The following is an 18,077-nucleotide window of genomic DNA, read 5'->3' on the forward strand; positions in this document are numbered from 1 at the left end:
CCTTCAGCCCCTAATAACAGATATATATTATATCTCGATCGAAAGCTCATTAAGAGAGGAACAAAAGGTATATAGTTAATATGTTCCGCAACACATATTAGAGGAGTTACGAAGGACTTAAATATCGAAAAACGCCTGAACATTGAGAAATAGCCAATTTTGAATAATGAAATGGATATTTTGAATAATGGAATGGACTGCTCTGACCCTTCAGTCCCTAATTACAGATACAAATTATACCTCAATCAAAAGCTTATCAAGACAGGAACAAAAGGTATATAGTCAATATGTTCCGCAACGCATATTAGAAGAGTAACGAAGGACTTAAATATCGAAATACGCCTGAACATTGAGAAATAGCCAATTTTGAATAATGGAATGGACTGACAGGACCCTTCAGCCCCTAATTACAGATATATATTATATATCTCGATCGAAAGTTTATTAAGAGAGGAACAAAAGGTATATAGTCAATATGTTCCGCAACACATATTAGAGGAGTAACGAAGGACTAAAATATCGAAATACACCTGAACATTGAGAAATGGCCAAATTTGAATAATTAAATGGATATTTTGAATAATGGAATGGACTGCTATGACCCTTCAGCCCCTAATTACAGATATATATTATATCTCAATCGAAAGCTTATTAAGAGAGGAACAAAAGGTATATAGTAAATATGTTCCGCAACACATATTAGAGGAGTGACGAAGGACTTAAATATCGAGATACGCCTGAACATTGAGAAATAGACAATTTTGTATAAATAAATGGATATTTTGAATAATGGAATGGACTGCTATGACCCTTCAGCCCCTAATTACAGATATATATATTATATCTCGATCGAAAGCTTATTAAGAGAGGAACAAAATGTATATAGTCAATATGTTCCGAAACACATATAAGAGGAGTAACGAAGGACTTAAATATCGAAAGACCAGAACATTGAGAAATAGCCAAATTTGAATAATTAAATGGATATTTTGAATAATGGAATGGACTGCTATGAACCTTCAGCCCCTAATAACAGATATATATTATATCTCGATCGAAAGCTTATTAAGAGAGGAACAAAAGGTATATAGTCAATATGTTCCGCAACACATATTAGAGGAGTAACGAAGGACTTAAATATCGAAATACGCCTGAACATTGAGAAATAGCCAATTTTGAAGAATGAAATGGATATCTTGAATAATGGAATGGACTGCTATGACCCTTCAGCCCCGAATTACAGATATATATTATATCTCAATCGAAAGCTTATCAAGAGAGGAACAAAAGGCATATAGTCAATATTTTCCACAACGGATATTAGAGGAGTAACGAAGGTCTTAAATATCGAAATACGCGTGAACATTGAAAAATAGCCAATTTTGAATAATGAAATAGATATTTTGAATAATAGAATGTAATGCTGTGATCCTTTAGCCCCTAGTTATAGATAAACCTTATACCTCATTAAAAGCTTATTACGAGAGGAACAAAATGTTCCGCAACGCATATTAGAGGAGTAACGAAGGACCTAAATAGCGAAATACGCTTGAACATTAAGAAATAGCTTATTTTGAATAATGGAATGGACTGCTGCAACCCTTCAGTCCCTAATCAAGGCAAAATTTATACACCAAATTAAAGCTTATTGATAGAGGAATAAACTGAGTATGAACGATATGTGCTTCAATAACCATTAGAGGGTTTACAGAGGACCTAAATGCCAAAATACGCGTGAAAATTAAGAAATAGCCAATTTTGAATACTGAAATAGATATTTTGAATAATGGAATGGAATGATGTGACCCTTTAACCCCTAATTATAGATAAACCTAATACCTCATTAGAAAGCTTATTACGAGAGAAACAAAATGTATATAGTCAACATGTTCCGCAACGCATATTACAGGAGGAACGAAGGACCTAAATGTCGAAATACGCTTGAACATTAAGACATAGCTTATTTTGAATAATGAAATGGACTGCTGCAACCCTTCAGTCCCTAATCAAGACAAACTTTATACACCAATTAAAGCTTATTGATAGAGGAATATAAACTATATGTGCCGCAAAGACCACTAGAGGGTTTACTTTTCGGAGATCAGACCTTAATGCCGAAATACGTGTGAAAATTAAGAAATAGCCAATTTTGAATAATGAAATAGATATTTTGAATAATGGAATGGAATGCTGTTACCCATTAGCCCCTAATTACTCATTTGAAAGCTTATTAAGTGAGGAACAGTAGTATAATAATGAGAGTTCTGCCACACACCCATTTGTAGGTTGGGGTCGGGGGAAAATGTGTCTTTGTGGAAGAAAGAAACACGCACACGCTGAAATGTCTCGCCTTCTTTATTAATCATTGATATTATATTGATAGTCTTAAAGTAAAATATAAAGCTTTATTACAACTGTCACATAAACCAAGAAAATGAAACATTGATCAATTAACCATGAAAATAAGGTCAAGGTCAGATGAACCATGCCAGGCAGACATGTACATCTAACAATTCTTCAATACAACACATATAGTTGACCTATTGCTAATAAATCAAGAAAAACAGACCAAAACACAAACACATAACACTTAGCAATGAACCGTGAATATGAGGTCAAGGTCAAATTAAACATGCGAGACTGATATAGATAATTATGTAAATAATTTCCATACACCAAATATAGTTGACCTAATGCATATAGTATTAGAAAAATAGACCAAAACTCAAAAACTTTATTTGACCAATGAACCATGAAAATGAGGTCAGGGTCAGATGACACCTGTCAGTCAGACATGTACACCTTACAACCATTCCATACACCAAATATAGTAGACCTATTGCATATAGTATTAGAAAAATAGACCAAAACTCAAAAACTTAACTTTGAACACTGAACCATGAAAATTAGGTCAAGGTCAGATGACACCTATCAGCTAAACATGTACACCTTACAATCATTCCATACAGCAAATATAGTAAACCTATTGTATATAGTATTAGAAAAATAGACCAAAACTAAAAAACTTAACTTTGACCACTGAACCATGAAAACGAGGTCAAGGTCAGATTACACCTGTCAGCTAGACATGTACACCTTACAATCATTCCATACACCAAATATAGTAGACATATTGCATATAGTATAAGAAAAACAGACCAAAACACAAAAACTTAACTATAACCACGGAACCATGAAAATGAGGTCAAGATCAGATGACACCTGCCAGTTGGACATGTACACCTTACAGTCCTTCCATACACGAAATTTACTAGACCTATTGCATATAGTATCTGAGATATGGACTTGAGCACCAAAACTTAACCTTACAACAAACTTAACAAAACTTTAAGAAGTAATCTTACACCGCCGCCGCCGCTGCCGCCAGATCACTATCCCTATGTCGAACTTTCTGCAACAAAAGTTGCAGCCTCGACAAAAAAATATCACAGATAGAATACACACAATGGATTTTACGATTACAAATATGTTTGATCAGAGATAGAATACGGCGCAAGAAGTAGAAATTCTGAAAAAAGTGGACGTTGTTAAGGCCAATCGAGAACAGCGCTGCAATGATGATGAAATTCTCAAATGGCATGGAGTAGGGCAGGACTCAACCTGGATTGTCAAAGACATTAAAGATGTCGACACGAAGAAGTTTGCAAAGTTATAACCTTGTGCTCGAAAGGGAAAGCTATTCGCACATGGGAATGTGAGAGATTAAACAAGCAGCTTACTACCGTCTTGGCAAAGAGAGAGACCGATGGAGCTGTGCAATTTGTGAGCTATGAGATTAAAAAATCCAGACGCACCGGGTACGTTTCACGACTTTCTTATTTTTTATAAGGATTGTAGGATCGAGAGTGTTAGAATATGTTTTGTAAGCCCGAAAACTGGGTCTGAAAACCAGTGAATTGGGGATGGTGGTTTTGGGGTGACCTAAATTGATTTCTTTTATTGTTAGGATAAAGACATAGAGTTAGTAGTTGAAAACGTCAAAGCCCTGAGAGGTATAGCCAAAATGAACCACCTTCGAGGGTATTCCCGGTTGAGGAAAGATCAGTTGGTTGAGAGGTGATAGAAACAAAGACAAATCTTAAATTTCATCGTCGTCCCAAACCCCACACGAGGAAGGAGATTACCACCCAGACAAAACAACTTGGGTTGAAAGGGATTAGCAGGCTGTTGATAGATTGACTGCTAAAGAAGGTGCAGGAAAAGATTTGGGAAGATAGGGAAGCCATTGGGGATAAAATTGAGGTACATTCGCCTACGAAAGCCTTTAAAGATGTATTTACTACCCGGAATATGACCCCCATCATGGCATGGATGTGCAGACCTCCCTTGAGGTCTCTCGGGTGTCACGAGTAAAACTTCTAGAAGATTGGGCATTGTAAGGGGCAAACCAATGTGATCATGCACTGTACCTGTGAAAAGATTAATCCAAAAGGTAAGGCGGATGATGACGAGACAGGGGCCATCTTGATAGCGGTGCTTGGTGGTATTGCACTGGCAAACAAGATCGTCCAGGACATCGATAACGGTGCGTGTGGAGTTGGCTGAAAAGTATTTGAACATTTTCTCTTTCATGGTGCGGTTCCAACGTTTGATAATTATCGACTTCTCTTCGTTCCCGGTGGAGTAGAGATCGATACCATGCTTTTGAAGCAGCTGATTTACATGTTTGTTGTAAAACTCAGTGCCTTTGTCTGTCCATAGCTTCTTGTGCACACTGCTTGGAAGGCATCCCGCACCGTCACCCCCTTTTTGTTCTTGAGTGGTATCAGCCAGTCATATTTCGAGAAGACATCGATAATGCTCAGGATAAATTTATTTCCCTTGTTGTCCCTGGAGAAGTCACTCATATCAACGAGGTCGGCCGCCCAGGTCTCATCCACACCACCCACCGCTACACAGCGTTTATGAAACTAGCGTCGAACTGGTTTGTGCAACTCCTCAGCTAGCTCATCGGTCCAGCGAACAGTTTTTTAACACAAAGACCGAATCGAACTTTGGTATCGATGATGGGTCTGACGATGCTGCAGTCCAATGGTGTTAAGGGAGGCTAGCATAGCTTCGTCACAGATAGTGTTGCGTGCGGTTGCATCCTTGTGCTGGGCATAACAAAGATCGTGGTGATATGCTGCCTGGTCAACTTGATTAATGGGTTTTGACCAAGCCTTCGGATGCCATCGGGAAGTAGTCGCTTGCTAAGTCTAGTCCCTCGCCCGGTGAAGTTGTGTCCGGGTAGATGCATTTCCATGGGTAATCGGTTGATTAGTTTGTTCGTGAACCCTGTACCGGTTGTAGCAACAAACTGAGACTTCTTGGCATCGCACACCTTGCAGTTGCCAACCTTTCCCCGTCGCCCGTTGCTGGTCATTACCTCTATTGTGTTGGCTGTGTCTGTCTTTCTATGACTTTCACGCAGAAAACCATCGCTATTTTATTTTAATAAATGAACGTTGAAGACATTTCCTACTGTGCCAACGCCCCCACGAGGAGTAATCACTACCCCCTACTTCAGCGATCAATAAGACGGTCGATCATTGGAAAGTCGGACTGTGGTAAGACGACGCTGCTGAACAACCTATTCCTGCGCGATGGGTGGCTCCGACTACAATCGATTGTACGTCTGCGGATAATCGCTTCACCAACCTATCTACCAGCTGTTGGAGCAAGCGCTTGAATAAAGCCTCCCTAAAGAAGATATCCGAGACATCCTACAGTGCAAGGGCAGGTCACCCTACTCGTTAATCGATGTGGTCAACACCTTACCATCACCAAGACACCCGAGTGGTATCGACTCTTTTTTTTCGAGCAAGGGAGCGATGTACCAAACACCCGAGAACTTGATCCCCTCCGCAAGAACCTCATGGTGAACCTCATGGTGTTCGACGACTCGATGCTAAGAAAACAGAACACGTGTGAAGACAACGTCGATTGTTTCTACCTGTGCTAGAATTACTTCACACTGCCCCGCCAGTCGATCCGAGAGAATTCCAACTTCCCCTGCCTCTTCCAGCAGAATTCTAAGAATATCGACCACATAAGTTCTCATGGCCCTGCAAATGCAATTTTGAGTGGGTTCCATATTGAAAATGCAGTTGTGTGATCCTTCGACCGATCTAAAGAGGTTGAGGTGATTTCAACGCATGGAACTCCACCATTATGGTAAGATGGAGCGATTTTCTCAACCCCATTGCCCTGCCAAGACGATTTGAGGCCACCAGTGCACATACCCATGACACTTGAATCATTCGAAGAAAAGGAATCCGTATCAGCATTGTAATACCTTCATGTGCAACTCATTGATTCGGGGCGTTCACACCAACGCTTAGGAGCGTTCAACAGCATTCGATCCTATTAGATAAATGACGTCTATCAAGATTATCGACCCTAAGCAGAGTTAGGCACTTGTCTGGGAGTTGCAAGACACCAAACGGAAGATTCAAGCCAGTAATATGCAGCATCGCCTCGACAAGATTGAACTTGGCCGGGATCTTTACAAGGTGTTCAAGCATGTGGTTAAGGCTCAGCGAGAGGCAGCTTCACAGATCACCAAAACGATCGCAGACCTTCCTACAACAGTTCCAGCCCTCCCTCCCCCATCGTCCTAGTTTACCGACCCATTCCTCATTGCACCACATACAGAAACCGTCCTCGGAGCTCAAGCACAGCAGCATTTGCAGCTCAGTATGACTACTTCCGCCGACGATTGCGATCTGAAAACGATGGTATCTTCATCGGAAGCTCACCAGTTACTTTTGACGGCGATAATTTGTTCATGTATAGTGTGAAGTACAAAGGAACCCTTGACCTTTCGGAAGTCATGGTGAAAAAGAAACCAGAATCGTTCGAGCACGACGACCTTGACGACTATGCAGAGATCCTGAAAAGTTCCGGTACTATCAATCTTTTCAAGAATCCCAAAGGCGAATAAGAATTACAAGTGGAAGGGAATCGTGTCCCACATCTACTAGAAGTATAAGTTTGGCAGTGAGCTGCAAACCGTTTTTTTCCGACTTCAAGCAGCTTCTCGATCGATTGGAACTGTGTGCTGCAGCACACCGAGCAGGAAATAATGGTGTGCGCAACGAAATTGTGTCGATTATCCATTCTATGAAAAAGGCTAGATATATCAGCATCGAAGAATATATGGCGCTTCACCATAGTATCCTATAAGTAAATGTTGTAAATCAAGAAAGGTTATGTCTGAAAGTACGCATACGGTGGTAAAGGACGGTTTTGCACAATCGCCAGTTTGGCTGGACGCATGTTAACTTCCTCTGCCACCAAAACCATAGGAAGTAAGGCCGTGAGTGCAAACACCAATGCAGCCTTGAGAGGTGTTAAAAATATGCCCCAAAGCCGTCGACCATGTGGTTGATAAACTGACCCGCCCCCGAAAACGCAGAATGTCCACTCAACAGTCCAATGTCCAAAGCAGCAAACCGCAGCAAACCAAGTTGAACAACCTGAACTCCGGTTCTGGCATTGCTACCATCCACGATTTTGTGCAGCGCTATAAATAAATACATAATGTCCAACATCCTTATAATCACCGAAGGGTTGACCTTCGACGAAAGTCTCCAAGAATATAAGGTTCACGAATACGAACCTCAAGCTGGTGCCAACCTGAATAATCCAGGTGAGATCCGAATCAGCATCGAAACCCAAGACTTGTTCCTCCATCCCGCTGAAAGGTATCTCTTGGTAGAGTGGCGACTGTAAAAGAACCACGGTAGTCCATATGCTAATGCAGATCTAGTGTCTCTTATTCATAATGAAATCATGTACCAGTATCTCTCTTCAAGACCATCAGTTACAATTAATGCACCTCTCAGGCCAGCTAATCGAAAATATCAACGACCCAGTCGTTGCCATCACTATGCTGGGAATGTTGATTTACCCCAACAATTTTTCTAAATCCCAAGGTCTCAACTAGCTGTGGTACAAAGATTCATCTACCGAAGTCGAGGCCGAAAACACAGGGTTTGCAGCACGTCATTCACGTATATTATCACCAAGCCCGCCAATAAAAGGATCGTTTTCATTCACCATACCCCTGAGACATATTTTCGGCTTTGCAGACGATTACAACAAGATTGTGTATGGATTCAAGCACGAATTGTCACTCGTGCGCGACTCGGACGACAATGCCATCCTTCTGCTGTCGTCAACGACGTGGCGAAAAATCAACCTGAGTAAGATCTCTTGGTTTATTCCTCACGTCCTTCCTTTCTTCCGATGAAAAAAATGCGGTTGTAAAAGACCATCCAAAGCAAGAGTAGGATCGTTTGTGGTTTCCGAATACGACAGTGTGATTCTACATGTGTTACCTAAACCTTACAGATCCATATGCGTTTGTCTGCTAAGAGCGGACATGAGAAACCGAGATACATCATCGTAGCCTTTCAGACCGGAAAAAGACGATCGGACTCAAAATGAAGCCGTGTTCGACCACTGCCGGTTACGAACTATTTACGTCACTCTCAACGCATAACGCTACCCGGCAGTAGACTTCAATGCCAGTTTCACACAAACCTAGATCGCCAGAGTGTACAAGAATGTCGCTGTTCTAACTACTTCAACATGAACCGTTTTATCAGCAACTGCAACATTAACCCCTCCGATTTCCTCGATCTGTATCCACTGTTTGTCATGGATGTGAGTCACCAGTCCAAGCGGTTGAAAGAGTTGAAAACATTCAGATCCTGATCGAGTTCGAGCCCAAAGTACCTGCCAAAATGGAGGCATTTGCACTTGTGATTTCTGACAAAATCCTGCAGTTTGAACCCGATGGTCAGAAGATGAACGTCGTGTACAAAAAGTAAAAAAATGGATAAAATTCACCTACAAGTAACTCCTCTTTGCCAGCTGCCCTGCCGAAGTTTATACGATCGTGGTGAAGGTAATTAAACAACTGAGAAGTATGACGGTATCGAAGAGTGGAAGCAAAATATGTGACATGGGTGTACCATAAATAAATGGATAGCACATGGTTGCAGCAAATTGCTAAAATCACCAACCCAAAGCATGGGTTTTCCTTCATCGTTTCTGGAAACGATAGCCAAATCCTTACCCGGTTCAACCCCCACTGCAACTCAAGGAATCCAAGACCTACGAGATGGCATTGGTAAACCTGAAAACCAATAATTCCATCCCTAACATTCATATGCATACATGTAACAATTCCTTCCGCTACTCTCCCGATAATGGTGGCAACTGGTTTTCCATCACACTGAGCACAGGTTACTATGACATCGAAGACATCAACAATGAAATCCAGCGACAGCTACGGCTCAACAAACACAAAAAGAAGATCATCATCGACGCCAACTGAGCGACCCTAAAAGCAACGCTGACCCTCGCCAAACTCTATCAAGTAGACTTCAAAGTTGTCAATAACATCAACACCGTCTTGGGATTCAGATTTACACGTTCGATATGATCGCAAACGGTTATACAGAAGGGGGGCACATTGTAAATATCATCAGAATCAACAGCATTGTATGTTATGTAAATGGTACTCAGCAGTCTTCAATCTACAGCTTTTTTCCCGCAGACGGTTCTTGTATGAAAATCATTCAAACCCAAAAGTACCTATTGGTTGTATACTTGCCAGTGATCTTGCAAACAACTAGCAATCGCATGCAAATGCATCTCAACGATCAAGACGGTAGACACATCGATCTTAGAGGTGAACATCTCACCATCCGTTTTCATCTTCGAGAGGTATGAATAAATGACTTATCACGAACATGGTTTGAACTTGACAAAAGGTTAACATAATAAACTACGTTACAACGGGCTGCCAAGAAAGGTTGTCAAGTCTCCATTTGTTTGTCCCATGCAAACCTGGCTTACCTCTCGGAATGTTCCAAAGATTACCAAGCTTCTACAAAAGAGGTATTGATTGTATGAATCGGAGGCTGAGTACCACCCAAAGGTAAACATGCAAAAAGTAGGTGGATTCCTACCCATTTTGGCAGGGCTGGAAATGAGGGCACTCCCCATGATAGCATAAGACTATTTTACCAGCCTTGGGTGTTGGAGCCTTGAGCGGTTTGGGTGATGAAGCCGTCAACAAGGCCTAAAGGTCTGGATTGTACCTGAAACGTGGTGGATGCGTTTGCACAGTGAATCCCTGTGGCAACGGTCTCTACCTCAAATCCTCAAACGTCCGGATTACCTATGGGTAAGGACTCTACTTGGTAGCGTGGTCAGCAATTCCACGACGGAGCCGTTCTGGTCTTATATTTAGATGCTTACAGTCCCTTCAAAAACATCCCCTCCTCGGTATGCTCCTATAAAATAAATGAACGATTTAGATTCTTGGTACCGACAGACTATAGTCAATGTGTGTAGAATCAACTCGATGCAGAAATTTGAAGGTATCAAACTACCTTGAATGCCTATAAACGTCTGGAAAAGCTGTATCTGTAGCACTGGGTGCTTGTTCTGTGGTCAATTTGGTGTTAACCAGCAGTACCCTGGGTTCAGCTTTGACCGGTACAGGTGTTATAGCCACTCTTCCTCTGGGGATTCTAGCATGCTTGAATGCTACCACCGTAATGGATCTCACACTAATTTCTAGGCATGTAACCAAAAAAAAAAAAGAAACACCACGATACCTTGCGATTGCCCCAGTCCAAAAAGTCCTTGGTTGAGCAATGTGTCAGCTCTGCGTATGCTCTGCTCTAGCTAATGATGAACAGATCTATGATGTCGAGTTTGGGAAAGTCGTCACCTGCCTCAAAAACTACTACTACCATAAAGATCAGCTGCAGCAACCCATGTCCATTTTCAGCGAGGATCTGTCAAAATGTTCCTTTTAGGTTTTTCCCACCATCCCCAATTCAATGGTTTTAGACCCGATTTTCAGGCTTAAACAACATATCCTTACACTTCCAATCATACCGTCCTTATCAAAAATATAAAAGTCGTGGTAATCATAGCTGGTGAACCTGGTTTTTTTTCATCCCCTAGCTCACGATTTGCACAGCTCCATCGGTCTCTCTTTGCCCCGACGGTGGTCAGCTGTTTAGTCTTTGACATCCCCAAGTGCGGATATTTTTTCCCTTTCCAGCTCAAGGTTATAATTTTTGCGAACCCACACTTCCTGTTAACATCTTTAATGTCTTTGACAATCCAGGGTGAGTCCTGACCTACTTCTCGTCATTTGAGAGTTTCCTCATCAGTATTTTCCAAAATTTCTACCTCTTGTGCCATATTCTCTCTCTGATCAGACATATTTGTAATCTTACAATCCATTGTGTTTACTATCTGTGGATTTTTATTGGTGTGTTTTTTTTCTTCCAAAAAGATACATTTTCCCACGACCCCAACCCCCACTTTTTTCCCTTCAACCCCAACCACCCACGTTTTCCCCTCTTAACCTCGTCAACGAGCTGCAAGATTTTCGGATTTTTCGGTCCGGTCCCAGCAGAAATTCCCCTCACGCGTATTTCGATATTTAAGACCTTCGTTACTCCTCTAATATGCGTAGCGGAACATATTGACTATATAACTTTTGTTCCTCTCTTGATAAGCTTTCGAATGAGGTATAAGGTATTTGTAATTAGGGACTGAAGGGTCCTTGCAGTCTATTTCATTATTCAAAACATCAATTTCATTATTCAAAATTGGCTATTTCTTAATTTTCGCGCGTATATTGGCATTTATGTCCTCTGTAACCTCTGTAATGGTTATTGTGGCACATATCGATTATACTCACTTTATTCCTCCATCCATAAGCTTTAATTTGGTGTATATTTTTTTCCATTTCATTATTCAAAATTGGCTAATTATTAATTTTAACGCGTATTTTGGCATGGTTTCCTTGATTAGGAGCTGACAAGTTGCATCAGTCCATTCTATTATTCAAAATTTGCTATTTCTCAATGTTCACGCGTACTTCGATATTTAAGTCCTTCGTTACTCCTCTAATATGCGTTGCAGAACATATTGACTATATACCTTTTGTTCCTCTTTTGATAAGCTTTCGATTGAGGTATAATATATCTGTAATTAGGGGCTGAAGGGTCATAGCAGTCCATTCCATTATTCAAAATATCCATTTCATTTTTCAAAATTGGCTATTTCTCAATGTTCAGGCGTATTTCGATATTTAAGTCCTTCTTTAGTCCTCTTATATGCGTTGCGGAACATATTGACTATATACCTTTGTTCCTCTCTTAATAAGCTTTCGATTGAGATATAATATATATCTGTAATTAGGGGCTGAAGGGTCATAGCAGTCCATTCCATTATTCAAAATATCCATTTCATTATTCAAAATTTACTATTTCTCAATGTTCAGGCGTATTTCGATATTTAAGTCCTTCGTTACTCCTCTAATATGCGTTGCGGAACATATTGACTATATACCTTTTGTTCCTCTCTTGATAAGCTTTCGATTGAACCATCTTATGGTCATTGCGAATCAGGATATAGCTATTGTGTCACAGTCAATTTTTTTAATTTTTATTTCACTATTCACCGCTTCAATTTGAATAATGAATAATGAACTATGAATAATGAACGTACTTCAGCGCGGTTTTGCATCTACAGGGGCATCAATTGTGTCTACCAGACACAATAATATCTCAAAGAAAATCCTACGTTGACTTTGTCATAATATAGCTACTTCAAAGTGGAGTGCGGGGGCAACTTTATCTAATTCTAAATTATACTAGTAGTCATCTCTATCTCTTCGGGGTACTGTTTGTCTTTATTTTGTACAGGCAATTGAGAGGAGTACAATTTTACACAAGTGTGTTTTATAGCAGTATATGTATGTTGTGTAACAAGTTCTAATGTTGTACAAATTACAATTTGTACAGATTTTTTGTACAAGTTAACAGTGTTTTATGAACTGCTCAACACAAATGGATAATGCAAGCACACAGTCTTTTGTTTCGTAGATTTCTGTCATATTTTCACAACTTCATCATACAACTTGATAAAAAAAAACGTTTTATGGGTATGAATATGGTATAAGGATAAAAATAAAGTTAGTATTTAAATCATCCAGGTGTCCTCATTTCCAGTTTGAGGACAAGGAGACTAGCACTAAATGTTATGTCGAAGTATATAGGTTTGAATTTAAAACATCAAACTAATACATTTTAGAAGACAAACCTGTATTACCTGGTGCAAGAAGGTATGAGTACAACAAACTTATAACTTGTACAAAAACCCTGTACAAATGATAATTTGTACAAACTTACATCTTGTACACAACATATATATTTCCATTCTCAACTTTAATTTATATGGTATGTATAGTAAGCAACATTTTTGGATATTAACAACTTTGTTTGATGTCAAGCATTAAAGCTGTAGTCTCCCTTATAACTCCCTGATATTTCTAAGTCATTTTTTTTTATAGAATAAGACAGCACAAGTAAAGGAGCTAACACGTAAATTACTGAGACTGTTTAAATGTACCACAGGTTCTTTAACCGAAGAAGAGGATAATTTCCTTCGAATGTTTCGATTGATAAGCAATATTGCACCCAAAGCAGTAAGAGATAAGTTCGATCAGCATTTCCCAACAGCTTCACTATCAACCACACTGGCAACAAGGAAAACATATATTTCAAAAAATCTACTAACACCAAGATTTATCAACAGAAAACAAATGGATCTCATGTATCCAAATACAGGTAAAAATATATCTTTAGAAAGGGGATACTTATAAGTTGCAATATGTTCGCATAAACGTATAACTATACACAATTTTCATACAATTTTTATGTAACATTTTTTCATTGGCTATATTTACTGTAAAATCCACAACTGACCAGTTGTAATTAAAGAGCGAATCGCCTTATTGAATTGCTGGAATCCAACTTGCAGATCAAAATCTTCAGCTATCAAACAATTCTCAAGTTCTACGTCGTCAGTAAAACTGCCAATGCAACCATCAAATGCCCAATTGAAGCCGAAAACCCTTCAATAACAGTATTGTTCAATCGGAATTACTCGTCCTTTCTGGTTGCACGAAGAAATAAGTAATGGTATGAGTAGTTACGATCGTAGTACTGTTAATCCTTAGACATTGTGACAATCTGTCAATATCATTTATTACAGATAATAAGTCTTGATTGTTAAGGGTATAGTCTAATCTATATAAAAACGAGAAACACTTAATGTGAACCATTTCAACAAGCTATAACAACAGAACATCAGTTTCCTGACTTATGACAGGGGTAAAAAAGAGAATAACTTGCACTGGTAAATAGAAATAATTTTGTAGTAAGGTATTATACAATGGAGATCTGAAATATTATATTAGTCAAAGTATAAAGGTAAGACTCAGATCGACATCCGTTCCTCAAATCGACGTCCGTTTCACTAATTTCATGTCCAATATTTTGATACTCTAATCGAATGTGACGTCAAGTTTTGCCAGAATGACGTCCGATTGATTGTAAGTTGACTTTAATCGATGTCCAACATTAATAAATGATAAATTACTGGACTTAATTTACACTTATGTATGTATACATATAATACATGTACAGGTTTTGTAGGGTTCTTATGACAACTAAATTTGCAAACATTTATACGTACTTTCCATATAGATATTTTCAACCCAAAATAGGTAACATGCATATTAATGTTTATCTTGATAAAAAGTTAATTCAATCGATTTACATAATAGTATGTCATTCCTATTCATATTAATGATTAAAAAGCAACCCAAGAACAAAGAAAACCGCCAAACGACATATAGGAGTATTATTCAGTATTCAACAATAGACAAGATATAGAAGAACAATGAACCAACTGTTTTGAGAGTACATTGTATTATTATAATTCGGACTCTGTAAGAAATTTTTCAACAAATTTCTGAGTTTTACACCTGGAGTGAAGCAAATACGCAACTAATGGCATGATGTTTATATGTTGTGTGCGAAGTGCTCACATGCATGTTTAACTCCGACATATTATTTATGGGCCTGTAGTGTAGGAGTTTTCGAAGTTTTAGGTCTGTCATATTTTCATGCCCCACCTACGATAGTAGAGGGGCATTATGCTTTCTGGTCTGTGCGTCCGTCTGTTCCGCTTCAGGTTAAAGTTATTGGTCAAGGTAATTGTTGATGAAGCTGAAGTCCAATCAACTTGAAACTTAGTACACATGTTGTTTATGATATTATCTCTCTAATTTGAAAGCCAAATTAGACTTTTGACCCCAATTGCACGGTCCATTGAACATAGAAAATGAAAGTGCGAGTTTCAGGTTAAAGTTTTTGGTCAAGGTAGTTTTTGATTAAGCTGAAGTCCAATCAACTTGAAACTTAGTACATATGTTGCTTATGATATGATCAACTTAGATTTTTTACTCAATATCACGGTCCATTGAACATGGAAAATGATAGTGCGAGTGGGGCATCCGTGTACTTTGGACACATTCTTGTTTTTTTTTTTATATATAATCAGAACGTTTATTTTCCAATTTTAATTGTTGCATAATTCATATATTGTTTAAAAAGAAAAACAGAATAACCTTTACCGCAAAGTTTTATTTTCTATGATCTAATTTTCCTTATTTGATAGACAGCTGGTTAAACGTCAATTTTAAAGAAAATACAGCGGTTTTTTCGTTGGGAAAAATGGTTATACTTTTCGAAGTCATGACAATAGAAAGTATACACCTGGTCTTCGGCAAAAAAATGCAACAAATATTTTTCCTCTCGGCGTTTCCAATTTCACGGTATAAATGCTCAAACCCGAAATTTAACTTACCTTGCATATGCTTGGAGATTTTTAGACCGTTTGTAAAATAACATTTTCCGGATTACGGTTTCAGTGATATTGATTTTGCTTCAACACGCGAATAACTATAATAATAGCAATATTCTTGTTTTACGATTATTGGAGAAAAAATACAGTAGGAAAGAAACGGAACTCTGATCTTTTGCACACAAAATGAAACGTTGGACATTACGTTTTTGCGTAAAAATGGGATAATTAAGTGTTCTAATTCCTGGTATTTTAAAATTCGGTTCCTTTTTCATCTTTAATTTCAAGTCTAATATAATGAATTCAATCAGAAATCACTATTCTTTTTTTTTTTTTTATCGAACTGACCATTCTGCGTATTTATTGTTATGCTAATCTATAGCAAAAGCGGATTTGGTACCAACATCATGCGCAACAATGATACAATCTTTAATTATTTTTTACTGACTGTTTAACTGTCTGGAACATGCTAGTTATCCGGATAAATATGCAGCTAGACTATTAGCAGATCTAAGTCATATAGCATATAGACATTCACTAATCTAATAATTTTTACTATTTTGTCTAATCCAAAATTTAAAATTTTATTGAAATGCAAGTATATTGTCAATGTAGAATGTCATTAACAAGGCTGAAGCTAGCGAACAATAGCTAGCGAACAATAAGCCAGCGAACAATAAGTCGATATATATATAGGAAAAAATTATATCAGTCTAAAGATTTGCACACCGTTGTGCAAATCTTTAGACTGATATAATTTTTTCCTTATCTGCATAGTATCGCCTATTCTAGACGATCCGGTACATAGTAAATTTGCTGGTTGGTCGTTTTTATAGACTTTTATATATGTATATCATCAATCCAACAATGTTAGATCTGTAAATTTGCTTTCGCAAATTTTTTGTTCTTCCCTCGCCGGGATTCGAACCCATGCTACTGTGATATCGTGACACCAAATCGCCTGCACTGCAGCCGTCCCGCTATACCACACGACCACCCGGGCTCTACAATAATAGAGCTTTCGCTGGCCGTGTGTTACCTTTCATCGTCAGTTTTAATCTAGCGGCGTACTACAGTACATGATATATAAGGCATGGAGATGTTATTGTTACAGATCAGCTCAATTATCTATAGTAAAGGATCCTACAAATTAATGTACTAAGTAAGATACAGTCACAGAAAATAATTATATTTATAAGTACGTCTGAGTCAGTGACAACTCTACAACAGATGTATCCATCGGATCGCCATCAATGATGGTGATACATGGCTGTGTACATTATGTATATACAACTCGTCTAAACATCAAGCCAACAATGTTAGATCTGTAAATTTGCTTTCGCAAATTTTTTGTTCTTCCCTCGCCGGGATTCGAACCCATGCTACTGTGATATCGTGACACCAAATCGCCTGCACTGCAACCGTCCCGCTAGACCTCACAAAAACCAAAAAAATAGCATGATTTGAAATAAAAATAGAAATACTTAGATAATACAAATTTAGAAATTACATATATTGTATACAGCGATCATGGTCACTTTATATTTGCTATCTTCTTTTTAAAAGTCCTGAAATAATTTGAAAACATTAATTAACTTCTAAAGAATGTCTTGTTTCACCAAATAGAACTGAACACTGAAGCTACTGAAGTGTTGTAGCTGAATCTTAGTGTAAATATTGACATTGTTTGATTGCAGGTTATACCTCTTCGGTTAATTATGATGTAACATTAATGATTTGTCTACTGAGAAACTTGTCCACCATTTCTCCACCGGCCCTTGGATATGACAAATTACCACCAGCCACAGAAATCAGTGATGGGGCAGATTTAGCCAGAATAAAATACCACAGGAATTTGATTGCCCATGCTGACAAAGATGAGTTAACAACTGGTGAATTCAACACTATGTGGGCGTGTGTATATGAGGTATGAAAAATTAGATGTTTAAAAAAAAAAAGCAATACGCGAACCTAAGTTGTCTAAATGGTTTGCTGAATATGTTTGCTTTTCAATTGATTTGAAATAATTGACTGTGAATAGAAATTTGTAAGAAAGATGTTGAAAAACCTTTATTTTAAAAAAATATTACGTGCAGATTCTTGTATAAGACAACTATAGCACTGTTTCAACTATGGATAGAAAAGTGTATACAGCTACCAATTAGAATTACTTTTTAGGTCTTGACTTTTTTTTTATCTATTACTTGGAAATTTACATCAGTTGTTTTGTGTTTGATATGCAAAGCTTTTCTTGATGTTTAATATAAATAGTTCTAATCCTATATCAATTCCCACTTTCCACAAGCCAGACTATAAGC

The 18,077-nt window shown here is 38.3% G+C and overlaps 1 protein-coding gene across 1 annotated transcript in view; it reads left to right on the plus strand.

The window, feature by feature from the left end:
• Positions 1 to 18,077, plus strand: part of LOC139485202 (uncharacterized) — a 49,239-nt gene that overhangs the window by 17,457 nt on the left and 13,705 nt on the right. Inside the window, exons 3-4 of the mRNA XM_071269464.1 lie at positions 13,400 to 13,676; positions 17,457 to 17,686. Coding sequence (XP_071125565.1) covers positions 13,400 to 13,676; positions 17,457 to 17,686 — 507 coding nt within the window. The remainder of the gene's footprint in view (positions 1 to 13,399; positions 13,677 to 17,456; positions 17,687 to 18,077) is intronic.

This window comes from Mytilus edulis, chromosome 8, assembly GCF_963676685.1.
Source record: "Mytilus edulis chromosome 8, xbMytEdul2.2, whole genome shotgun sequence".
Taxonomy (NCBI): Eukaryota; Metazoa; Mollusca; class Bivalvia; order Mytilida; family Mytilidae; genus Mytilus; species Mytilus edulis.